The 27,581-nt window shown below is 43.0% G+C and overlaps 1 protein-coding gene across 4 annotated transcripts in view; it reads right to left on the bottom strand.

Annotated features, from left to right (window-relative positions):
• Positions 1–27,581, bottom strand: part of ATP8A1 (ATPase phospholipid transporting 8A1) — a 249,471-nt gene that overhangs the window by 47,156 nt on the left and 174,734 nt on the right. For all 4 annotated transcript variants that reach the window (XM_048848472.2, XM_048848473.2, XM_048848471.2 and 1 more), the window contains 4 exons: positions 20,264–20,338; positions 20,014–20,136; positions 16,916–16,994; positions 2,325–2,386 (listed from right to left, as the gene is read on the bottom strand). In XM_048848472.2, coding sequence (XP_048704429.1) covers positions 2,325–2,386; positions 16,916–16,994; positions 20,014–20,136; positions 20,264–20,338 — 339 coding nt within the window. The remainder of the gene's footprint in view (positions 1–2,324; positions 2,387–16,915; positions 16,995–20,013; positions 20,137–20,263; positions 20,339–27,581) is intronic.

Below are 27,581 nucleotides of genomic sequence, written 5' to 3'. Positions count from 1 at the left end.
GAGGCCTTTTACAGCTTGCCTTCTTTAGGGCTTGAAGCCCTCTGAAGGGATCTGTCTCTGAATCATACCCCATTGGCTCTCCTTCCCCCTGGGTCAGAGTCCCCTTGGACTCTGATCCAGGTTGACTTGGAAGGGAGAGGGGCTGATTAGAAGCCCTGCTATTTTTCCCCAGGGCAATCATGACCCACTTTAAGACTTGGGGTGGAGGGAACCTGCGAGTCTCCTTCTTTGTTCTGTAGAGGCCCTTGGGACTTACTCCCCAAGCTGAGTGGTCAGGGTCCTCCTTGCTTTTGGAACTTCGCCCTGCTCTGCACTGGAATTCCAGATCCATTATTCCTCTGCTGAATAGTGGCTGCCTTGATGGGTAGAGGACTCTCCCTGCCTGTTTGACTTATGGCCCTGGGACCTAATGGAGTTAGGGTTGGTTGGATGGGTGCAGGCTGGGCACAACTCATCATCTGCCAAGCCTGGGAAGGATGCCTCATATATAGATCGCCACTTGGATTTGAGCCAGTGTTTTCTTGGCAGTTCTGCTATACCTGCATAGGGGCAGAGGAGCTGGCAGGGAGATAGACGCTGCAGAGGAGGCTGAGGGTGGGTTATACTCCTGGCCGGTTAACCAACCCATGGAGGAGGATGACTGCTAAAATGGAAGAATACTGCTCCCTGCTGCCCAAGAACGGGGCAGACATTTAAAAAAAAATAAAGGTGACGACAGGAGCAACTGAAGCAGCCAAACTGTCTGCTGCTGTGGAGGCAGAGACTCTGCTGGGAGTGGAGGGGACATGGCCACAGTGTGCAATGCCAAAATGCTGATCCGCCTCCAGTGAGCTGCAGAGTGAGGAGAGCAGCCCAGATATCCAGAATTGTGGGAGATGCTGGGCTGCAGAAGAGGCATAGGGTGTGTCCATCCTTGATGGGGACCAGTACACTGCAGGAGGCTGGGTTTGTATCCTGAGGGCTTGGACTTCACCACAAGGTGTGGTAGTTGGCATGAAGTGCCTTGCCTGACTGTAGAGGAGGGTGTGCAGGGGGACTGAATGGTTTTTCTCTCTTTTTTTAAAGGTACATCCTTTAGAGAAAAAGCGATGATAATATTTTTCATTAAAAGGTTGAAAGAACTGACTTAAGGTCTCTGAAGGTCGGACACTTGCTGGGTTCTGTCTTGCTGCCATGGGTGGTAAAAGGGAACTGAGGGAGGAATGCAGCCACTCTGTCTTTTATGCCCTTTCATGGGAACACAAAGAGGCACAGGGAATATACATGGCTCCCACAGACACTGCCATTCAAAAAACTTCAGTCTCGCATGCAAGCAGTGCATACACCTTGACAGTACTATCCACACTGACACATACTTGAAGAAGAATTGACTATTCTGGACTATTTCCTCCGGTTTCAGTTCAGATACTTCCCATTTCACTAGGGAGATGAGCCTGATAAGGATGTATGTTTGTACTTCTCTAGCAGGATTTCATTTGTTCTGTGCATATGGAAACAGGAACATTCTTTAAGGGAATGAATCCCTACCTTAAGAGAGGAAGGAAGAAAGAGGTGCAAGTAACAGTATGAGACTGCTGCTTTTAACGACCCGAGGAAGCCCTCAGTTGTTGGTTGAGAGAGGTATTTAAGAAAATGAAAAACATGTTTTTATTCCATTACCAAGTACAGGGAATAGAAAACTGAAGAAAAGAACAAACAGTAATTAATAAACAAAAAGAAAGTAACAGGTGAGTGAGTTAGGTTTCCCACGATATGGTTACTTCTGACAACTTAGATACCTCCCTGGGGAGCATCTAGCAGGTCCTTGTAATTGGCCTTGAATCATGGGCACTATCCCCTCCAAGATTAAGAGGAGGAAGAGAGAGTTGTGTGTACACAGGGCCCCAAACCAATTTCACTGTGAATCAGCTGGGGTCGGTCCCCCAGGGATTTACATGCACCATGGAAAATGCCAGAAAATTACAATCCTCATTCTATCCTTTGCACAAAGGACAGCACCCTGTAAAAAGGGCAAACAGGCCTGCCCTTTCTCCCTTGTTTTGTGAGCTTACTGGAAGAGAACCAGAGTCTGCAAATCATGCACCTCATAGGATCATCCAATTTGTCCATTTATTCTCAAGACACCACACTGTTTTTTACATGGAAGAGTTGACACAAAGAAAGAAAAAGTATAAATAAAATTAGAAACATATATTTAAAATATAGGCATTTAATATATAATTAAGTGTACATATATGAAATGAAGAAGAGGCAAAGTTAAAAGAGAAAGAGATTAGAAAACATAATCAGCAAATAGAATACCAGACAATGGCAGCAAGACTTACAGTGTAAACAATGTTTCCCAAGAGCAGGTAGTCTGAAGTTTTACCATTGCCAAATACAGTACCTGCAGGAAAAAAAAGAATGATGATTTAAAAAAAAAAGGTTTATTTATGGGCAATTCCATTTTTGTAAAGGTATAGTCTAACAGGACCCTTTCTGTTGGATACTGGGTCTGGTGCTCCCAACACAAGACAAGGCAGAACTTCCTGAAATGAATGCCTTTTAGATCATCTTTAGTAGTGGTGACCAATGACTGGTCAGAGCAGGGAGAGCAATTATTAATGCCTTCGCTCTCCAGAACTTTCCAGCCATGAATTATGCAAGAAACAAGAGCTTCCCATAAAAGCTAAATGTATTTTTTAATCACATAATTTACACACACAATAACTTCCCTCAAGGCACATCTGAAGTACACATATTTTTGGACATGATACTGTCTGTCTGTCTGCCCGCCTGCATATCTATCTATCTAAGCAAACATATTTCTGGAATAAGGATAGCCAACTCTTTTGCCCTAGCATTTTAATTCTTATTTGGGATGTTTGTTATTTGAACTGCACAAAATTGGACAGCTTTGTGAATTTGTGTATTTAATGTGTGTGTATACAAGTTTGTGTGTGGATATACACGTTATATACACTAACTTATATATACTAACTCATACACAAACATAAGTATCTGTGTATATATAAAAACACATTTGCAAAGGCTTCCTGAAACATGAATTTTGAAGCAGTGCCTTCATACTTGTTTACACAGAACATACTTGATTGCCTGTTTCCAGCAGTACCAGCTTTTATGATCACAGTTCTCTGAAGGGTCTTAGTATGTAGGATAATTGTAGTCTCCAGAATACTTATGTGATGTTGCGCCTGGAAAAACCAAATTGACTGAAGCATCTCTGAGTGGACTCCTCATCCTTGATGTTTTGGTGCTCACTAAAATGTGTAAAAAGAAAAGGAGTACTTGTGGCACCTTAGAGACTAACCAATTTATTTGAGCATGAGCTTTCGTGAGCTACAGCTCACTTCATCAGATGTATACCGTGGAAACTGCAGCAGACTTTATATACACACAGAGAATATGAAACGTTTCATATTCTCTGTGTGTATATAAAGTCTGCTGCAGTTTCCACGGTATACATCTGATGAAGTGAGCTGTAGCTCACGAAAGCTCATGCTCAAATAAATTGGTTAGTCTCTAAGGTGCCACAAGTACTCCTTTTCTTTTTGCGAATACAGACTAACACGGCTGTTCCTCTGAAACCTGTTACTAAAATGTGTGTATGTTCAATATAGAAGCATAGCATCAACTGCACTGCCGTACAGGATGAGTACAGCATTAACTGCACCCAGGGGCGGCGAGTTATATACACTTGTGGTGCCTGGGCACCAGCAATATTCAGGGCCTGGGGGCCTGGTTCCACCAGTGTTTGGGGCCGGGTCTCTCCGCCGGCCCCACCTGCCGCCCCCTGCATCTCCCCCGAGTGTCCCCCAACCCCCACTTGCTGCCCCCGCTCACCTCCCCCTGGTCCCGGAGCCTGCAGCTCACCTGCTCTGCCGGCTCCCCGATCAACTGCTGCCGCAGGGTCCTAGTGCCCCCTATTCACTAATGGCAAGGCAGGCTGCCCTTACCCTGCCCTTCCTCCCTAGCCCTGAGCCTCTCCAATGCCCCAAACCCCTCAACCCCAGCCCCAGACAGAGCCCTCATCCCCCGCACCCTAATCCTCTATCCCAGCCCTGAGCCCCTCCCACACCCCAAACCCCTCAACCCCAGCCCCAGACAGAGCCCTCATCCCCGCACCCTAATCCTCTGTCTCAGCCCTGAGCCCCTCCCACACCCCAACCCCCCTCATCCCCAGCCCCAGCCAGAGCCCTCATCCCCCCGCACCCTAATCCTCTGCCCCAGCCCTGAGCCCCCTCCCACACCCCAAACCTCATCCTCAACCCCACAGCCCTCACCCCTGTACCCCCTCCCCCACCCAAACTCCCTCCCAGAGCCTGCACCCCGCACCCCCTCCTGCACCCCCACCCATTGCCCCAGCCCAGAGCCTACACCCAAACTCCCTCCCAGACCCTGCACCCCTCCTGCACCCTAATCCCCAGCCCAGGGCCTGCACCCCAGATCTCCTCCCCCCACCCAAACTCCCTCCCAGAGATTTAGGCAGGTGGGGGGGTGGAGTTTTGGGGGGGCGGGTTCTGGGCACCACCAAAATTTCTATAAACCTGTCACCCCTGACTGCACCTTATACTTCAACCAAACCAGAAAGTTTATTATGTTGTACAGATCTAATCACTTTAGCAATGGAAAGGAAGCACTACTGTATGTAATAATGTTTTTATGAAGCAAGGAGGGAGACAAAAATGGAGTGGGATGAGAGACTCAAAAGAAAAAGGAGACAGGTGGTGAGAAAGGGGAAGAAAAAGAAGGGAAATTTGGGTGGCAGTATAGAAGGAAATAATGGTCAAGTCAGAGGAAAAAAAGAGAGGGGAGCTCTTTTCCTCTTTACTCAGTTTGGGTTGAGAGCATGAGAAAGATACAGAACTCAACAAGCAGGTAGTTGCAGTCTGTAGTAGAAAGTATACTGCACAATCCACCTTTTGCTACCTTGCCTTGCATTAGGTTTATTGATATTCTGTTGATTAATTTCATTATTCCACTGTTTGTGAATTTGAACATTTTATTTGTTGTCCCTTTATATCCCTTCTACAAAAGGCTGGAACAGAAATTAGTTTTATCGTGCATCAGAAGTGCTGCTGTCTCTCCCCTTCAAAAGAAATAACTAACGGCTCATCAGGATACTGGGATGTGAGCAGTGTCATACTCAAGAATCATAAAGTTACTTTTTTACTGACAGAATTAGAAAATTATGACAAAATCTTATTTTAGGAAAACGGGAAATTCCAAAGCTTAATCAGCCTTCACTTTGTTTAGTGACCGTGGCAATAGCTGCTGTTAGTGACAGCTCGTCTGTTGGTCGACAGTGAAAAAACTGGTACTGACACAGCTACAACTACACTGCATATTGAAAAAAAACCTGACCGTCAGAGGGATTGGGCCTATTACTACTTGCTGACATGATATATGTTGCTGCCACAAAAGCTATAGATGTGGATGTTCCTGCCTGTTTCAACACTAGATATACACAAGACCAAGAGAGGTGCACAGACTGAGTAGAAGCAAAGTAGAAGTAGAAGTTTGCCTAGGGGGAGAGCCCAAAGATTTTGTTTGCCTTTCAGCCTTCTGGGAACAGTAAATACAACAACTGAAGAGAAGAGGCTCTTGATACGTTAAAAAGAAAGAAAATATGGACAGTGAGGAACAGCTGTTGTGACCTGCACAGGATGCGCCATGTTTGTCTTTCTGCTGGAGGACAGAAGCGTCTTCATCTGTATGAGTGCAAGCTGGTCTCCATAGTGGAAGAAAAGATTAAAGGACTGGAGACCCAAGTATTGACCCAAGCATTGCATCAGAGAAAATGAAGACTTCCTGGATAGAAGTTAGGATTTGGTACTGTGGGTACAGCATGCTGAAGAATTGGAGAGGGTAATACAGGGGAGACTGAAGAGCAGGGAAGAAAATTGGCAGCGTGTGACCTGCACAAGAAGAAGAACCAATATACCCCTAATACAGATAGATCTAAGCAACCGCTTTCAGACTCTGGGCACAGGTACTACTTCTAAAATGCCTTGGAAGAGTCATCTGAGGGAAGAAATCAGAAGGAGACCCTGTCGACCGGAAGACATGGGATGTGTTGTCTTAGGGATGGGGGGTTCCATGACCACAACTCCCAAAAGGAGGAGAAGGGTGGTGGTGGTCAGGGATTCCTCCTAAGGGAGATAGAGTCATCCATCTGCCATCTGGACCAGGAATCCCAAGAACAGTGCTGCTTGCCCAGAGCTAGAATTTAGGATGTGACTGAGAGTCTGCCAAGACTCATTAAGCCCCTAGACCACTACCAAGTCCTACTTATCCACGTGGGCACCAATGATACTGCCAAGAGTGACCTTGTATGGATCACTGCAGACAACATGGCTCTGGGAAGAAGCATAAAAGAATTTGGGGCTCAAGTGATGTTCTCATCCGTCCTCCCTATTGAAGAAAAGGTCCAGGAAGGGACTATCATTTCATGGAAGTAAATGCATGGCTACCCAGGTGGTGCTGGTGAGAGAGATTTGCCTTCTTCAACAATGAGCTGATGTTCCAGGAAAAAGGATTACTTTGTTGAGCTGGGCTCCATCTATCAAATACTGTGAAGAGCATCTTTGGACATTGTCTGCATACCTTGATGAGAGCTTTAAACTATGTCTTATGGGGGACAGTGGCAAAAAACTGTCCAATGCACATCTAGGCTCAAGTAATGAAGACAAGGGAAAGGGCTTAAATTCTGGAAAAGGGACTAGAAAACCACAACTGCATTAAAAAGGCAAGAAGAAAAACAACAGGGCAGTCTGCAAAATATCTTCGATGTCTGTATACCAATGCAAGAAGTATAGGGAAACAAGCAGGATGAACTACAAGTTATGGCATATGAAGAAAATTATGACTTAATTGGCATTACAGTGACTTGGTGGGACAACTACTATGATTGGAGTACCAGCATAAATACACTTGCTCAGATTCAAGAGCAAGTGAGCGGCAGATCCACTTAGAGTCTCTGGGTGAAGATAAAAAGGGACAAGAATAGTAGCCATGTTATGGTAGTCGTCTATTCCAGACCACAAAATGAGGAAGAGTAAGTGGCGAGGCATTCTAAAAGCAGGTAACAAGATTATATCTTGTATATAAGGCATATCTTGACTTTAGTGTGACTTTTGATACTGTCTCGCATGACCTACTCATAAAAAAACTAGGGAAATTCAGCCTAGAAGGAGCTACTATAAGGTGAGTGCATAACTAGTTGGAAAACCATTCCCAGACAGTAGTTATCAGTGGTTCACAGTCAAGCTGGAAGGGCATATCAAGTGGGGTCCCACGGGCAGGGCTGTTCCTAGGGGTGTGTGGGGCCTGGGACATAGGTGCCGAATTTCTAATCTGCTGGGGGGTTCTCCCCCTAACTCTGCCCAAGCCCTGACCCCACCCCACCCCTTCCCTCAAGGCCCCACCCCTGGCCCTGCTCCTCCCCCCACCCAGTTCTGCTCTGCCTGCCTTTTCCCGCCCAGTTCTGCCCCCTCCCCGAGCATGCTGCTCCCTCGCTCCTCTCCTCTCCCCCCACCGCCTCCTGATGCTGTGAAATATCTGATCTGTGGCAGGTGGCAGGTGCTGAAAACAAGGGGAAGGCTCTGATCAGCGGGGCCCACAGGAGAGCATGAGGCGTCGGGGGGGAAGGGGAGGTTCTGGTAGGTGAGTTCTTCCTTGCCACCCACACCTGCCTGCTCACCTGCTGCTCGCCTCCCCGCTCACCTCCTCATCCTGCTCGGCCCAATTTGCCATAACCAAGGGATGGCTCTACTCACAGGGATCAGTTCTGGGTCTGGTTCTGTTTAATATATTCATGCATGATTTATATAATGGCATAGACAGTACTTATAAAGTTTGTGGATGATACCAAGTTGGGAGGGGTTGCAAGTGCTTTGGAGGACAGGAGTAAAATTCAAAATGATCTAGACAAACTGGAGAATTGGTCCGAAGAAAATAGGATGAAATTCGATAAGGACAAATGCAAAGTACTCCACTTAGGAAGGAACAATCAGTTGCACACATACAAAATGGGAAGTGACTGCCTAGGAAGGAGTATGGCAGAAAGGGATCTGGGGTGTCACAGTGGATCACAAGCTAAATATGAGTCAACAGTTTAACACTGTTGCAAAAAAAAAAGCAAACAACATTCTGGGATGTATTAGCAGAAGTGTTGTAAGCAAGGCACAAGTAGTGGTTCAGAAAGTTGAGGAAACAACTAGGAGGTCATCCATTTTGGATCTTATTTTGACCACCAGGGATGAATTAGTTGCAAACACGAAGGTAGTCAGGAACTTGGGAGGAAATGATCATGATGTTATAGAATTCAAGATCCTAAGGAAAGGAGGACATGAGAATAGCAAAACAAGGACACTGGACTTCAGAAGGGGAGATTTCAACCAACTCAGAGAAATAATAGGCAAGATCCCATGGAAAGACCAATTAGGAAGAAAATGAGATGAAGGGAGCAGTTCCTACAAGATATAATACTAGAGGCTCAACATCAAGCTATTCCAATGCAGAGGAAAGATAAGAAGAGCAACAGGGGGACAATGTGGCTGCACAAGGAGCTTTTTAGCTATCGAAAACACCAAAAGGATATACACAGCAAAAGGAAGGAGGGGCATGTCACCAAGGAAGTATACATGGGAATAGCACAAGTATGTAGGGACAAAAACAGGAAAACCAAGGCAAAGAATGAGTTACAGCTGTCCAGGAATGCTAGAGACAACAAGAAGGGGTTTTTCAGATATGCCAGACAAAAAAGAATGGTCAGGGATAGTGTGGGTCCATTGCTCAACGGAGAAGGTGAGCTGGTAATGGAAGATGATAGGAAGGCAGAGCTGCTCAATGCCTACTTTGCTTCAGTCTTCTCACAAAAAAAATAAAGTTACCAGATGACTAGCAAAGTTACCATAGACAATAAAGGGGAAGGGATGCAGATCAGGATACGTCAAGAATATATCAGAGAACTTCTGACCAATTTGAATGAATTCAAGACAGTGGGGCCCGATGCTATTCACCCTCGGGTGCTGAAGGAATTAGCTGAAAAAAAAATGTCAGCGCCACTGGAAATAATGGAGGCAAACTTCTGGATGACAGGAGACGTCCCAGAAAACTGGAGAAGGGCTTATGTACTGCCCATCTTTAAAAAGGGGAAAAAGGAGGACCTGGGAAACTATAGACCAGTCAGCCTGACCTTGATATCTGGGAAGCTACTAGAACAACGTACAAAACATTTAATTTGCAAATACCTGGAGGATGCACAGGTAATCATTAGCAGCCGGCATGGATTTACTAAGAACAAATCATGCCATTCCAACTTGATTTCTGTCCTTGACAGGGTAACTGGTTCGGTGGATAGGGGAAATGTGGTGGACACAACATACCCGGACTTGGCTTTTGACACAGTCCCACATGACATTAAATTGGAGAAATGCGGGCTCAGAGGAACTACCATTAAGTCAATACATGCTGGTTAAACAACTGCAAACAATGAGTTAAGTATTAATGGAATGATGTCAGATTGGAAGGAGGTCTTGAGAGGGGTTCTGCAAGCTTGACACAAAACTAGAGGAGTTGCCAATACTTTGAAAGGCAGAAGATAAGGACAGATTCCATCAACTCAGCCAAAATAGGATACAGAATGGGTTAAGAGGGGCAACCCAAACAAATTTAATGACCAGTGAGTAATTTCTCATTGTCATTTGTCCCTTCCTTCTCCCATCCTTTGGAAAATTCCAGATCATCAGCAGACATATTAAGCAGTCCTACAAGGGAAGGTGGGTTTATATGAAAGGTGACTTGGAATATGTTAAATATTAAGTTTGCCTCTGCTACCTATAAACACATGGAAAAGTGAGAAACATTTGTAGGGAACTGACTATAGCTTTGCAGATTTTTAGCTTTGCAACTTTTTAGTCTGGGGACCTTAGTCCAAACCTGTGCAGGAGGTGGAAATACCCTTAGGTTAGAGTGATCTCTCAGTGGCAGAGGTGGAGTTAAGCCCATTTGTTCACAAGTATGTAATCAATGACTGTTAGGGTATGTCTACACTACGAGATTAGGTCGATTTTATAGAAGTCGATTTTTAGAAATCAATTTTATACAGTCGATTGTGTATGTCCACACTAAGCATATTAAGTCAGCGGAGTGCATCCTCACTAGCCTGGCTAGCATCGACTTACAGAGCGGTGCACAGTGGGTACCTATCCCACAGTTCCTGCAGTCTCCACTGCCCATTGGAATTAAGCTCCCAATGCCTGATGGGGCAAAAACATTGTTGCGGGTGGTTTTGGGTACATGTCGTCAGTTGCCCCTCCCTCCGTGAAAGCAACGGCAGACAATCATTTTGTGCCTTCTTTCTTGGGTTACTGATGCAGACGCCATACCGTGGCAAGCATGGAGCCTGCTCAGCTCACTGTCACCATACATCTTCTGAGTGCTGCTGGCAGACGCGATACTGCATTGCTACACAGCAGCAATTCCTGATAGCTGTCGTACGTGTCCTGGGTGCGCCTGGTAGACCTCGGTGAGGTAGATCAGAGGAGCCTGGACAGACATGGCTATCCTCCTCTTAGAGCACCGAATGGGAACCAGAGACTCCAGGTAATTCTCTTCTTTAAGTTTCATCTCATGGAGATTCAGTCCTGCCTGGAATATCATGCGAGCTGGAGGCTTCTGCCTCAGGCTGCTCTCCCAGACGGCAGCACTGCGCGGTCGCACCTACCCCAGCCTACCCCTTGCTCCCATGCCCCATGAAGCCTGGATAATAGTAAGGAGCAGTTCAACTAGACTGAGCAAGTGCAGAATGGTGGTAGAATGTGCCTTTGGATATTTAAAAGCTCGTTGGCGCTATTTGCTGACTAGGTCAGACCTCAGCGCAACAGACATTCCCATTGTTATTGCTGCTTACTGTGTGCTCCATAATATCTGTGAGAGTAAGGGGGAAACATTTATGGCGGGGTAAGAGGTTGAGGCAAATTGCCTGGCGTCCAATTTTGAGCAGCCAGACACCAAGGCGATTAGAAGAGCACAGCAAGTGCTGTGCATCAGAGAGGCTTTGAAAACCAGTTTCATGACTGGCCAGGCTTCGGTGTGACAGTTGTATGCGTTTCTCCTTGCTGCAAACCCGCCCCCTTTGTTGATTTTAATTCCCTGTAAGCCAACCACCCTCCCACCTTCGAAATAAAGTAACTATTGTTTTGAAACAATGCATTCTTTCTTTATAATTAAAACAAAAGTGAGATAACTGACAAGGTAGCCTGGGTGGGGTGGGGGAGGAGGTAAGGATAAGGCCACATTGCTTATTGTAGCCACACTAAAAATCAAACTGTTTGAATGACAGCCTTCTGTTGCTCGGGCCATCCTCTGGAGTGGAGTGGCTGGGTGCCCGGAGCCTCCCCCCACCCCCCGCATTCTTGGGCGTCTGGGTGAGGAGGCTATGGAACATGGGGAGGAGGGCAGGCAGTTATACATTGGATGCAGTGGGGGGGTCTGTGCTCTTGTTGGCTTTCCTACAGCTCCAACAGATGCTTCATCATGTCTGTTTGCTCCCCCATTAGCCTCAGCATCGCCTCCTGCCTCTGCTCTTCGCGCTCACTTAATTCTTTCCTGGCCTCTGCCATTGAATGCCTCCATGCATTAAGTTGTGCCCTATCAGTGTGGGAGGACTGCATGAGCTCAGAAGTGTGTGAAAATCACGAGTGTGTTTTTTTTTCACCTTCTAATTTGTGATAACCTCAGGGACGGAGATAATAGGGGGAGTGTAGAAACATTTTATGCTCTACTATTCCGGGGGACTGCATGGTCACCTGTGCTGCTGAGTTCGCCACGCTGACCAAACAGAAAATGAAACTGAAAAGTTCCTGGGGCTTTTCCTGTGTACCTGGCTAGTGCATCGGAGTTCAAAGTGCTGTCCAGAGCAGTCACAATTGAGCACTCTGGGATAGTTCCCTGAGGCCAATACTGTCAATTTGCATCCGCACTACCCCAAATTCGACCCAACAAGGTCGATTTTAGCGCTACTCTCCTTGTCGGGGAGGAGTACAGAAGTCCCTTTTAAGAGCTCTTTAGGTCGATGGAATGGGATTGGGTGTGTGGATGCAGTCATTTTTAAATCGACCTAAGGTGGCTAAATTCGACCTAACCCCGTAGTTTAGACCAGGCCTTAGTGTCATAGTAGCCAGAGACTCTACTTAAGGTGTTAGAAATGGACAAACTATCTTTGTACCTCAAAAGGGCTACATATGAAGTAGGTAAAACTAAATGGTTCTCTCTACATTCACGATGTGTAGTTTCTTCTCAAGGGGAGAGGAAGGATTTGGATAGATGATTGGAAGGATCATGGGCTTATTAACATGGAAGTCCAAAACCACTTAGGACTTTCTAGACAAATGAAACAACATTCTGTCAGATGAAAAACTCTAAGAATGGGAGTTAATCTACTGAACTTAATTATTCAACATGCTAAAATGAGGTTTTAGCAATGAATGGAGATACTTTCATAGTAAAAAGATGCAAAAAATCTTTCACACACGTCCCCACAGACCTTAGAGGCCACCCAGATAGTAATTGCCCCGTCCAATCTGATTTTGCATAGTGTCCAGAGGAGAACAGGAAAGTGAAAATATAATGTAACGGCTTTTCCCAAATCAGAGGAATGCATTTCACCACAGGAAGGAGAGGTCTAAGAGCAGAAGCATAGGATCTGAAGGCAAACCTATTAGTTTAACACCTGTTGCAGAGTGAGAGGCCACCTTCCGGTGTATGCCCCTTAGCTCCAGAATAAAAGAAGAGAAGACTGAACTATGGAAATCACTTTCTCTTTTTTATTCTGGAACCAGCTAGATTAAAAAAGACTTGAGAACTGAAGTATGGGGATGTCCTCAATGCTTCTTCGATGAAGGCTGGTACAATGTAGAGCCTTTAAAACACAAAAATACCAACCCTTGATTCCCATCACAAACAGATTTTTAGTTATACAAGGTTCCATCTCCAATTCTGTAACATACCTTCCAAGAGACTACAGGTGAGTCAGACCAACTCTCTGCACCTCAGCCTCCTCTTCTATAAAATAGGGACAATATTACTCTACCTCAGTGCTTTTTCAGTTCTGAGGAATTCAGAAAGAAGGCACTAATTACCACAAAAGCAGCACCAGAACTAACGCATCACTGGAACAGAGCAGGTAGGAATCAAACATATGGGGTAAAGGTAGTAAAGGGTTTGAGAGAGACAGTCATTATTCCTCAAGAAAAAGAAAGTCTGCTAAGAAGATGGAGGGCTCCCTGAAGTATTTCTCAGATATTTTCTGCACCAGTGGGAGCTTGTCAGATAGTCACAGGATCCTCTGAAGGGTTAATTTTGACATTCTTCCTGCCAGTGGGGTCCTACGCAGTCTTATAGGAATTCTTGAAAGATGCTCTCCAAAAGTTATCAGGGACTGGAAACCTGCAAACTGGCGTAGAGTCACCAGATTGTTCTTAATCATGGTCTTTTCTAGCTAGGTGTTTCCTAATTTTGTCCCTATTCTCCATGTCCCTTCCTAGTATCAATCTTGCTCCTATCTTCTAATCTGAAAGAGAAATTACTATACTGAACAAAGGGAACAGAACTGGAAAAACTGAAAGCTAGACTTCATGTTTATAGCAGAGAAGACAAAAATAATAAATAAATGAGATGTAAGGGGTGAAGTCTTTATGCTTTTCACTATTCCTTTTCTCCATGCTTCCTGATAGAGGATGCTACAGTGCTGGTAGTCTAGAATTTTCCTCATGATGAAAGAAGAAACAGATGAACAAGAAATGGGATGGAAGAGAAATCTCAGAACAAAGAAGAGATGGAGTATAAGTGTAAGCAGTGTCAGGATGAGCTCCACCCTGACACCTGGTGGTGAGGTGTGGCAAGTTGTGGAAAAGAACTTTAGGGGCCGATCTCATTTGCATAGGCACACCCACCACGCCTAGAATGAGACCATAGCTGCCCAAATGGTCACTTTGGCTGCTGTGGGATCCCCAGTGTCTCTGTTATTGGGGCAGGAAGAATAAATTGTTATTACCCTGATTATGGGAACTGTGCTTGGAACTGTACGTGGCCTTTTGTTATGATGGAGGGATTCACCATCAACTAAGTAGCACTCGCTAGGCAAGGGTCATGGGTTCCAAAACTGTGTGAAGAGAGAGAGGCTGGGGACAAGTATTAATACTTGGTGGCATGGGCCCCTTGGTGAGGGCCTTACATGCTAATTGCACTTCCTCCTCTCTCCACTGTGGAATATCAGAGCTAATTTTGATTTCATTAGAAGTCTAGTTATAGGCTGCTGAGCTCACTTTGGGCTGACAGTGCACCAGCACTGGGGCTCCCCTTCTACAAGCTGAATTTACCTAAGAGCTGAAATCACTGAGTGTTGTGTTAAGTAGTGGGGGAGCCTGAAGATATATTGTGGAGCAGTTTGCGGGACGGCTGGAGTGCCTTGCGGACTGGCTGGTGAAGCAGTTCGACGCGGAGCTATTAGCCAGGATGGGCAGTATGGTGTCCCTAGCCTCTGTTTGCAGAAGCTGGGATTGGGTGACAGGGCATGGATCACTTGATGATAACCTGTCTGTTCATTCCCTTTGGGGCACCTGCCATTGGCCACTGTGAGAGGACAGGATTCTGGGTTTGATGGACCTTTGGTCTGACCCAGTATGGTGGTTCTTATGGTCTTATCACCTTATTATCTTTTAGATGTTTGCAAATTGATAGTTTTATTATTTGCTCCATTATCTTTCTGGGTACAGAAGGTAAGCTGACTGGTCTATAATTCCCTGGGTTGTCCTTATTTCCCTTTTTATAAATTGGCACTATATTTGCCCTTTTCCAGTCTTCTGGATTCTCTCCCATCTTCCATGACTTTTAAAAGATACATGTGAAAGAGAAGATATTTACCAATACCAGGTCACTTAAAATCAAACTCTCTAATGACTATCCAGAATATTTAGAAAGTATAAATTGCCTAGAAAAATAACATCAGTATGTCAGTTTTGTGGCAACCTCGGACTGCAGATGCTAGAGCACTCTCACAGCATCTCAGCAGTCTTGTTCAGCTGCCTCAACTCCTTGACTCCCACCAGAAGCTTTATCCTATATCATAGTGTGATCACTAAAACATCCCCCTCTGCATCATACAATCAGAGTAGGTGGCTTACCTCTTTCACTTTCCTCCATCAGTAGCCCTATTACGGTTGCCAGGTGTCCGGTTTTCAACTGGAACTCCCGGTCAAAAAGGGACCCTGGCGGCTATGGTCAGCATTGGTGACCGGGTCATTAATAATCCGGTCAGCAGAGCTGCAGGGCCAAGTCCCGATCTGTCCTGGCACCGCGTTGCACCCCGGAAGCAACCAGCAGGTCTGGCTCTCAGGCAGGGGTGCCACGGGGTTCCGCGCTCTGTCCCCGCCCCGAACACCAGTTCCGTACTCTCACTGGCTGGGAACCGACTGGGGTGGTGGTGCTTGTGGGAGAGAGCAGCCCATGAGGCCTCCTGGGCCCCCCTGCCTAGAAGCTGGACCTGCTGGCCACTTCCGGAGTGCAGCGCGGACCCAGGACAAGCAGGGAGTTTGCCTTAGCCCTGCTGTGCACTGACCAGGAGCCCCTCGAGGTAAGCCCATGCCCCAATCCCGAGTCCCAACTCCCTGCCCCAGCCCTGAGCCCCTCCTGTACCCCAAATGTCTCATCCCTGGCCCCACCCCAGAGCTGCACCCCCTCCAGTACCCCAACCCCCTGCCTCAACCCGCAGCCCCTCTCACACGTCGAATCCTTCGGCCCCACCCCCCCAGCCTGGAACTCACTCCTACACCCCCAGCCAGATCCCTCACCTCCTCCCACACCCCAACTCCCTGCCCCAGCCAGGAACCCCCTCCTGCATCCTGAACTCCTCATTTCTGTTCTCACCTTGGAGCCCACACCCCCTCCCGCACCCCAACCTGCCCCAGTCCAGTGAAAGTGAGTGAGGGTGGGGGAGAGCAAGCCACTGAGGGAGCGGGAATGTAGTAAGGGGGGGAGGGGCCTCAGGGAAGGGGGTTGGGCTAGGGTGTTTGGTTTTGTGAGATTGGGAAGTTGGCAACCCTAAACCCTATCCTAGCAGCTGAAGCTCTCCTGAGGTATTTGATCCCAGTATTTGTGGCCCTTCCATTTCCTCCTCCTAAATACTAGAACCTTTCTACATCTCCAAAACATCCACACAGCTGCCACAACTCTCCTCCTTGTCTGCAACCAAACTCAACTGTCCTCCTGGAGCAGTGGTTCTCAACCTGCGGCCCATGGGTCACTTGTGGCTCAATCAGCACACAGCTGCGGCCCATGTGACATCCTCAGAGCCATACAAGTAGTATTGGATGCAGCCCATATAACATGGTAAATAGGTTGAGAATCACTGTAAGATATCTCCCCAACTTCACCTGCTCACCTACCTGGTTGCCACTGCCCTCCCATAGTCCCCTACACACTAATGAGCTAATGTACCCCTGAAAAATAGAGAAGTGTAAGGATTAAAATGGTATTTACCCTTCCAAACTGAAAGGGCAGTCAAACTGATTATACAAATACATGATACTACTATTACATAAACTGTAGCAAATCAAGTAAGTATCGAATCATATGGATGTACAAAAAATGTGAACTGAATTTATTTTAAAACCAATTTTATCTCCCATACTTGTGCATAGAATGTACTAAATTATGAAAAAGGTATTCTTTCTTTGCCACAATTTGAATAAAAATCTCTAGATTGCATATGTTGGTTTAGTTTTAGAAACAGTACATAAAAATGGAATAGTGTAACGTTGTTGGTATTTATTAGTGTAATCTTGGAAATTATTATTTTTCAAGTAAAGTAATACAGTACTTTTCAGAGTTTGTATTTATTTTACTTACTTACCATACTGGAAGGCTTTTAGTGGAAACCAAAACAGAATAACTGAGTGGAAGAGGCCATTTAAACAATGAACCCAGAAAACCTAAGGGAAAACAAAAATCCATGAGAACCATTTGCGGTAAACTAGCTCTGTGAACCATGACCTTTTTTTTATCTTTGAGTTAGAGTCACAAAAAGTGTTTTTGTCAGGCCACCACTGTGAACCGATATAAATGACAGGCACTTTCTGCCTCTTAGCCCTTCATGGGTCATATATTTATTTTTATGTTTCAAAAAAGGTGCTTACTGTCACTTTAAAATTTCACAATTATCAGTAAAATTTTAAAATAGATACAAAACAGTATTTTGATTATGCTGAAAAATACGCAACAAAACAGACAACTACAAACATTACATTTCTTAGATAATACTCTAAAAATTACTTTAGCATTTGGGTTTCATTTTACCTTTCTCACATGATACACAATTTGGATAAAAGGACCGTTAAACTCAAATTTCTATACAAACTAGTTTACATATTTCAGATACAAAATAAAATACAAACTGAAATTAAAAAGCATCATTCTTGGATTTCTTCTTACTGTATAATTCATAATAAATTTTCCATACTGCTTCCTTATTTGACAGAGACAAGTTATTAAACTTGAAAACTGTTACATTTGTGCTAAATTACTCTAATTTTACTACCGAATTTATTATCATTTGTGAAAGACAAATACTGTTCATAGGAACTGTGCTGTATATTTATATAAGCATAAATATACTATTGGTGCTTTCTATAGCATATTGTAGATAGGCATGAAAGAATTGACTAAGCTATTAAGAAAAATGGATTTTGAACTCTTGTTCAGGACAACAATTGTGTTTTATCATTGGAAATGCTTTTTACAAACATAACATTTATTGTACAAAACTGACATGTATTAATAGTTTTAAGTTGTTCAAACAAGAGAAATGAAGTTGCCTGCCTCACAAAATTTTCCACTATGACTCAAAGTCCTTTGTTAGCTTACCCACCTACTTTGGGTTGTATGATCCAATTTATGCTCCAATACTTTGCACATTTGAACTTGTGTTACTCATTAACCTTTGTCTCTCCTTCTTGCCATGTCATTACCACAATTTTTTATTTGACAGAAAGCACAGGTGGGTGCAAGAAAAATTAGTTCTACTTTTCCATTTTCCTGACCAATACTTATTGTCACATGCTAATCCTTTAACCTCTGTCATGACCTCATAACCCCTGACCCTTTTTACCATAATAAACCTACGCATCATCATTCAGTGCAACAATGATTCCATTTCTTCTACACTCAGAACTCACACCAACTGTTCTGCTTATAGTTAAGAATTTTGTAGACATTTCCTCAATAACATTGCAAAAAATTGCAAGGGATATAGCCACACAATTTCCACGAGAGCTGTGTGTTTAAGTCCTGGACAACCCTGAACACTGAAGGATTAAATAAGGAATAAAATTATAAATTTTCATTTTTTTCTGTGAAACGCATCACAGAAAGGGTCTTTCTGGATTAATTAACTGAAAATTCAAGAGGCATTACTTAGCATGCCATTTGATTTTTCACAACTTTTACCAGGATTCTTTTTGGTTTTGTCCACTTATAAATAAAGTCTCAAATAATATGAACTACTGGGAAATGATTTACTAATACTAAAAATATGTCCTGATCATTACAGTATGTAGAAAGAGTAATAATATCAATTAATATAATTCCTATATACATACATGAATGTTTTAGAATTCTATCAGTATCAATCTCACTAGTATCATATTAAGGTGATAACACAACCATACTAATGGATCATGTGACCAAAACACAATTCTTATATATATTTTTAAAAGAGTTACAATGACACAATGGATTGCCTAAAAATATTTCCTACCAACCACTTTCAGTTTTGGTTGGGGGAAAAAAAATAAGAGTAAGAGGAGAAAATTCTCACATAGTAGTCCTAACAAAGATGGCTTAGAACTTAATGTTACATTATATATAGTGGACCAATTCCTCAACTGGTTTAAATAGGTATAAATCCATTGACTTTAAACAGAACTATGCCAATTTACATCAGTTGGGGATCTGACCATGTTACATTATATCATACAGTATATATTACCAAATATATGGAGACATTGCTAATCATAAATTGAGAACTTAGATGTCTCTATCTTTAATAATGGTTACCACAATGTATACTTAAACTATCTGAGATTTCCTAAACATGTGTGTGTGTGTGTGTATATATATATAAATCAAATCAGCATAACAACTGAAAGGTGCTGCCCATCAATGTGTATGTGTTAAAAAGAGTTTTCAGATTCGTGCTATTCTATGGCATATAAAATACAAACTTATTATTTACTTACTTTGTAATTAAAAAATTCATTATATTAATAAAATTACAGTTTCAAAGATGTATTTCAGTTTGCCTTTCTTTTATTTACATTATTTTTCCATTTGTGTAAATCTGCAAGAAACTGTATTTTTTCTAAAACCAAGCCCAACTTTCAGTTTCAATTTTGCCAATTTTAAAAAAACTAGTCTTTGCAATATAGACACTATGCATTTTCCACCAGTATTATCATAGATCTCTTTGAACCTAACTCCAAACACACAATTTAAATTCCTTGTTAAAACAGGACTAGTATGTTTTTTTCATAGCTCAAAATTAATGAAGAATGGTATAAGGCTCCTCCGCCTACCAATTTAATGACAGCTCTTATTGTCCTTTGCTCTACATCTCCACATGGGTCAGTAATCCATTTCCACACAACAGTTCAAGTACATAAGATTTGAGGACCGAAAGGACAAATCACTTCTGCCTGAAGGAGACAGCTTTATTATCAGCAGACAAAAAACAAACCGTTTTTTAAAATAATGTTTGCCAGTATATAAAAAACTGGATAAATAAGATTTGTGCTTTTCATAGACAATGATTTCCAGTCACTGAAGACTGATGGGAATATTAAAAAACAACCTTCCATTTTTAACTTTATGAGAATATATGGCACAGGAATAAAATGGATAACCACCGTGCATTATGTTTAAGTTTGTTCTAATTTTAATGCAATTGTCTTCTACCTTTGTGTTAAAGTCCAGGGCATTTTGAGAAGTCTTGTATAATTCTGGATATTTCAGCATATTTTCCTTTCGGCAGGATCTCTCAAATATTCCAAGAGTCAGTGGTGGCATAGCTGTAAACATCTAACATATAAATCAAAAAATGTATCATGGAGCTTGAGAACTAAAAACTTCATAAAGAATCAAGAGACTTTAATAAAAATTGTTGAACAAAATAGGAATTAAATGCATTAAAAACCCAAAACCTTACCACATTGTAAAGACCTATACACCATCTTTCAAAAAGAATTTGTCCAGAAAAGCCATTAACAAAAGCAAACCAGATCTGAAAAGGAAGAGAGATATGTGACTTATATGTTCTACAAAGAGTTTTAAAATACATTTTAGCTCTGCTTTATTAAAGAGATGTTTTTAGGACATTCGCTAAATAGGTTTGAATATTTTAACATTTTTCAACCCTGAAAATTACTGATAAATCTCAATTGATATTTTGTTCAGAGCAGTATGTCGGGTAATGACTAGTCACATATGTTAGCAATTCTGTTTCTTTGACTAAATCTGAACCTGTTTCTAAAAGAAAGCCAGTTTCAGAAACACTGATGTGCCTCACATAATATGAGATTTATTCATGTAACTGTGTTTATATCTACAGCTAAAATGTAACTTTCTTATGAATAATAGTAAAGAATATAACACACTGAAATATTTTAGTTCAAATAATTTTGCCCTATAATTTTGTATTTAAGCCCTGATTTTGCACTACAAACTGCATGGGTAGGCCTTTTTTCCCGCATGGCACTCATTGTACAACCAGGCTTTACAGCAGAAAAATCAAGAATTGAACCTTACTTGAAAGTACTTTAGAGTACTGGAGAGGAGTATTTTAGAAAACTGTTCTCACATTAGTATTATCTCTTACTGCACATGGATTCACATGAAGTTAGATTCTTTAGGGTATAATTCTGCCATTCTTAATTTAGCTGGTACTTTACTCAGTACTGGAGTACTCACTGAATAAGGTACTGGCCAACGTAAGTAAGGTAATGAAGAATCAGGAGCTGATGGAATTTGGGGCTTATGTTTTTAGTCATTATACCACATACAATTTAAAATATAAATTAACAGTAAAAATTAAGTGTCATTTAAATAATATTTCTATTCACAATTTAAGGCTCTCTATTTTATGAGAAGGTCAGAAAAATAACCTAATAAATGTTCGGCAGCTTATAATATTAACATTTCTACTATTTTAAATATAAAACATTATATTAAATTTAATGAGGAAACAAAACAAAACCCAACTTTCCGAATCAGTACAGATAGCGAATCAGCAGTGAGATTAATAAAAAAGCTTGACATGTTGGTCAAGTGAATTTTAGAAGCAGTGTGGCATAGACTTTGTCACAGTTCATGTTTCATTTAACCTCATTATGGAAGCATGAATTGCTACAAATTTACCCTTTATCAGTATATACCCAGGCTGGCCTCCAGATGACCAGTTCCTGTGAACAAACAGGTCTTCTTTTATCATGAGAGGAGGGAATGCTTGAACACATAAAAACAAATATCTGATTCATGAGATGGAAAAAAAAAAGTAGCAACTATTAGCATACAAAAATTAAATTTAATTAATCTCAAAATTGTGAACCATTCAGCAAAGAAGTTCAAACTAAAACTATCTTTAACATATTTACTTGTTGTGGCCAGTTATTGAAACAATATGGGACACAAAAATCATACCATAGGATAAATTATGGACAGTTTTAATGCTGAAATTCCTTGCTTTTGTTAATTTTATTAGTTAATGTCCTTAAACTCAGTTTGCTATTTATATGGTTAATGTTTCAACTTATTGCTTGAAAACAAGCAAACAGACCAACCCATATCCTGAACAACAGTGTATGATAGCTGACAAGCCAGATTTTAATAATGTCTGTTATGTAGCATATTTTGACTTTTGATTTTTCAAGTATGGACTATGTGAATATATTTTTGTGAATTTATAAAATCAAATTGTTTTTCAGTAATGAAGGCTTCAAAGCCACTGCACTTTACTGCATTAATACATGAGGCTCTCTTTCTGTTGTCTGGCATTGCTGGAACTATGTGGAAGTACCTAGCAGATAAATGTGTACAGTGCAGATAATTCCATGATCATTTCAATATATAACTGGGGGGCTTGCGTCAGCCCTCCCCCTTTCGCATTCTGGTTCCCAGCCCACCTGTTGCTGAGACCTTACCATTCCCTCCCCCACCAAATGAGGGTTAAGGTGGGGTATAAAGGAAGGGGGGGGGTTGGCTTTCTGATGTTCCAGTCATAGAAGCCCCAAACCTCCATTTCCACTCCTTTAATGAATATTTTCTTTAAATCAGAGGTGGGCAAACTACAGCTCGTGGGCCACATCCAGCCCATGGGACCATCCTGCCCGGCCCTTGAGCTCCCGGCTGGGGAGGCTAGCCCCAGGTCCCTCGCCTTCTGTCCCCCCTCCCCTGCAGCCTCACCTCGCAGAGCTGCCAACGCTCTGGCCTGCCGCTCCTACTGGCCAGCGTGGCGGCGTGGCTGGTTCTGGCTGGGCTGCGAGCTCCTGCTGCTCTGAGTGGCATGGTAAAGGGGAGGGGAGTTGGGTGGGTTGGATAAGGGGCAGGGATCCGGGAGGCAGTCAGGGGACAGGGGGCGGTTGGATGGGGTGGAGGTTCTGGGGGTGGGGTGGTCAGGGGACAGGGAGCGGGGGGGGGGGGGAGGTTGGATAGGCGTGGGAGTCCCGGAGGGTCTGTCAGGGGGCAGGGGTATGGATAGGTGTCGGGGCAGTTAGGGGACAGGGAGAAGGGTGGGGTCCCGGGGGGTTGGTTAGGGGCAGAAGGTCCCAGGGAGCAGTCAGGGGACAGGGAGCAGGGTGGTTAGATAGGGGGTGGGGTCTGGGGGGGCAGTTAGGGGACAAGGAACAGGGGGGGTTGGATGGGTTGGTGGTTCTGAGGGGAGCAGTCAGGGGGTGGGAAGTGGGAGGGGGAAGATGGGGGGGCAGGCTGTTTGGGGAGGCACAGCCTTCTCTACCCGGCCCTCCATACAGTTGTGCAACCCCGATGTGGCCCTCAGGCCAAAAAGTTTGCCCCCCCTGCTTTAAATCCTTTATCAATCCATTTAGCGGATCACTGTATCCCTTCCCTATGGAGTACCTGCACTGGACATCCACCCTACATCAACATAATGCGTTGTGACGTCATAGCTTAACTCCTGTTCTGCGGTCGCCCCCAAGCAAACTCTCCCACTTCCAAACGTGCCGTCGGGAAGGCGAAAAAACCCCTAATTTGCCTAGGGCAATCTGGCAGCGAGAAAAAAATTCTTTCCCAGCTCCCCGAGAAAGGAGCAACTAGTGCAGTGCCCACAGCAGATCCTGACCAAACTTGATATTTCACCACTTCCACATGTGAAAGGGTGGGTGCTGCTCCACCTGGTCCATGTGAAAGAGAACTTCTCCTGTCCCAAATGCACAGTTCTGGTCATCTGGGGGGATGAGTCAACATCCCCACGCTGACCTGCTTTGCAGCTGTTGCAAAGTCACTCCATGTCTCTCTACCCCTTAAAGAGGTGCACACCTTCATCCAGCAAACCTGTCGATGGTACCCGCCCACTCCCACCAGCTTAATGTGCTATGCAGTCATTGTTGCAGTTTAATATAAATATATACAAAAAACATATATTAAAGGAATGGTATTTGGATTGCAAAACCAAGCGTCTGAAAGCCAGGAAATGCCAGAATTTAGGATGCCATGACAACCTTAATTCTACTCCCTTGTGCATTTGTGTTCTGAGACAGTCTTTAACTACATGATTATATGCTACTTCTTCCCCCGGGGATCCCTGTCTCAGTCAGTGCACAGGAAAACAGTTATTTTCAAAAGTTCTCACCTAAACCTGAATGGAATTTCATAAGACAAGGAAAAGTAGTTCTTTGGCCTTCAAAGGCCTACTGCATACAATGAAGGAGTTTCATTCCAAAAAAGTTGTAATTAGGCATTAGGAATCCAAAATATATAGGTAGCTACCAGCTCCCCCTGTAGTGTCACACACAGAATTATGACAGGTTTTAGAGTAGCAGCCGTGTTAGTCTGTATTCGCAAAAAGAAAAGGAGTATGTGTGGCACCTTAGAGACTAACAAATTTATTTGAGCATAAGCTGTAGCTCATGAAAGCTTATGCTCAAATAAATTTGTTAGTCTCTAAGGTGCCACACATACTCCTTTTCTTTTTACACAGAATTATGTTAAGGTTGCAAAATCAAATACTGAAAAATGATAGGAAATGTTAGTGTAGCAAAAGGGCATGGCCTCCCTCAGAGACTGACAGTGAGGGAGAGCCAGACGCTCCTGGTGGGCGGAACCCAGAAGGCTAGGCTGCTGCACCAGAAGTGTGGGACAGAAACTGGAAGTATAAGAGACGGGCCCTGCAGCTCAGTTGAGCAGAAGCCACTGCGGGAGGCAGACGCTTCCAGCCCGCTGCTGGAGCCGGAACACATGGAAGACTTCGGCTGTCCTGAGGAGACTGCCCAACACACAGGACGCAGAGGAAGTGCTGGGACTGCCGCTCACAGTGTATCCCTGGGAGATGGAGGACAACCCTTGAATGCAGGTACACCCAAGGGAGAAGTATAGGAAGCAGCCCAGGGCAACCAGACTCCAGTGGTGCCACTGGAGACACGGTCAGTGTGTTGTGGGCGGAATGCTCACTGACCCAGTGGCAGACCTGGTGAGTCCTCCTTCGGAGGGGATCTAGTAGTTAAAAGTGAAAAAGCCTCCAGCCTGCCACACCTATTAGCACAATATTGAAACTGTTAAAGAGCCATTTAACAGGCATTTGCCAAACCCCAGGTACATACTGTCAGTTTCTGAATTTACTGACAAAAACAGTTGTGCATTACTGTAATATTTACTCAGAACATGTCAGTCTACATGGCCTTAGTTTAATATTTGCTTTAAAAATATTTCATTAGTTGGTGAAGATTATAAAATCTCATCTCTAAAAAATCCTTACATAGATTTTTAGATGCACAATCATCTTTAGCTTTAAATGCTTGGATCTTCAGACATATCGTTTTTTAAATAAATCCTTCAAAAGACCACCCTTATCTAAAATACACATTTTAATTACTGTAGTAAGAAAAACTTGCTTCCAAAGTCTTCCTGTCCTTTCTGTCCATCCCTTTCTCCCTTCACCCCCTCTCCCTCCACCCCCACATTGAAGAGAGCCCTTAAATGGACAACACCCCTTTCCTTCCAGATAGCTGGACAAAGAGCTTCCCTTTCTTTACTTCTGACTATCCGATGAACTAGTTTTAAAAGAACCCTCCAGCAAAATCAGTGCCTTAGTAAGATAAAAAATTCTTTGTTATGACTAAAATCTTTGGAAACATATTTTTTAAAGTTGGTGAAATTTCATAAACATGTCTATTGTTATCGAGATCACACAAAGTAAATTAGTGTTCCCTTTTTCTAAAAGCAATGAACATTGTTATGAACACACTAAACCTCTGTGACTGATTAATTTAAAATAATGTCTTTGTTTCAGTGAGTTAAATATTTAGTAATCTGGAATGATTACTTTATGAAGGCTTAAGAGTAGATTTAAAATATAAAATCAGCTTAGAAATACTGATTAAGAAAATGTAAAACAGAGAAGACCTGCATCATGTATTCCATAATATTTAATGTTGTGTTCAGCAAGACAGCTGACTCACCCTTACTACAAAGTTTTTGCAAACAAATGTCTGGCAAACTTCAGGGCACATCAAAAAACCTGAGACTGGCATTTTTTATACCCAAATTTAGTGCTTTTAATTAGGTACCTTCTGCATGTCCACTCTGCATGTTGGAGAGGGTACGGGGGGTGGGGGGGGAAGGTTGTCTCTGAGGGGAACTGTGACTCTCCATCATCGTGAGGCGGGCCGGGCGTCTCGTTATCCTTTGCTGTCTCATCCCTCCCTACCCCACACCGGGCTGCGAGCTCGGGCTGCCGTCGGGCATAGGGGCACCAGTTTAATAATACTGCGTAGGGCCCCATAAATCCTAAAGACGGCCCTGATTGTCTAGATGTGTGAAGCAAGGGACTCAGGAGTCAAAGGTAAGCTCCAGGTTATGGGCCTGAGTGAAAGGAACTGATTAAGAAAAGGTGGTAGTGGAGAGGGATTTGGAATGAAAATAATGAGTTCAGTTATAATGAAGTTCAGTATAAATTGATGGGCATAGGTGCAGGAGAAAATGTCAGAGAGCTAAGACAGCGGACTGGATGGAAGACAAGTCAGGAGTGGAGAGGTAGATTTGTGAATTATTGGTAGTTTGTGAAAGATCGCAGTTAAAAGGTGTGTGAATAGTTGCAGTGCAGAAAAAGAACAGGTTGGGTTCTATTGCAACTTATAATGTATGTAATATAATTGAAGCTCTTATAGAAAATTGTATCAACTGCAACCCATAGGTGTAAACTGGGAAATTAAGATCGGGCTTCCACATGAAATTTAATTTCCTATCTTTCTTCAATTTAAGCCAGAACCTTAGAATCTTTAACCTATTTTTTGTTTTGAATTTCTTTTGTCTCAATTTAAAAGAAAAAGCTTCCATATACGTCTTTTATAAAGTCATTATTTTAAAGCTGTTAATAAACATCAAAACAGGTGCTCCACATTATTAGCCAACATGCAATATCTTAAAAAACTGGGGCAAAATCCTGGCCGCAGTAAAGTCAAAGGGAGTTTTGACATTGACTTAAATGGGAACAGGATTTACCCCATGTTTTGAAATCTAGAAACATAAAATTGTGGTACGGCTTAGAAAAAAATCTGAGCTGAGTTCTCAATCAGGTGATAGGCCCCAATTCTGCATTAAGAACTGCTAACATGGACCCACAATGCTTATAAGAAGTCTGGGACTCTGCACTGGTCTAGGGATCCATGCTAGTGGACTGAATATAGACTCAAAGCCTTAAACTCTTACTCAGCAAGCTGCGTAAATATATGCCTAACTTCAATCACATTAGTAGAATCACTAAAGTTAATGGGGGTACTCATGCTTAAGGGTAGGCACATGCTGAAGTACCTGCAGAATCAGGGCCCTAAACTGGAGTAAGTTATTACAGACCACTTATGGATTCCTATAGATACGGTTTAAGTGCTAATAAACCCTAACTGATGGATGGGGGTGTTGCTTTAAACTCTGAGTCAGTAAGGCATTTAAGCATATGCTAAACTTTAAGCACATGAGTAATACTATTCATGCTCAGCACATACTTAAGTAGTTTGCTAAATCAAGGCCATTGTGAGATGTTATTTTATATCACCGCACAGATGCCTACTATGAAACTTCATATTTAGATTAAGTTAAAATTACTATTCTATAACAATCTGTATTACTGAATAGTAACAAATACAAAGGCAGATTTTACTAGGTTATCTGTAAAATCCACAGCAACCAATAAAAACTCATTTTAAAGCAACTTTCAGATCTGCCTGTCATAGTATTATTTTTTAAGTTCCAAGAGGTATGGCAGCAAATGCTTCACATTTTCCTGATGTAGTATTTCT

Source organism: Caretta caretta, chromosome 4 (assembly GCF_965140235.1).
Source record: "Caretta caretta isolate rCarCar2 chromosome 4, rCarCar1.hap1, whole genome shotgun sequence".
Taxonomy (NCBI): Eukaryota; Metazoa; Chordata; order Testudines; family Cheloniidae; genus Caretta; species Caretta caretta.
This window is presented reverse-complemented; position numbering and strand designations above follow the sequence as displayed.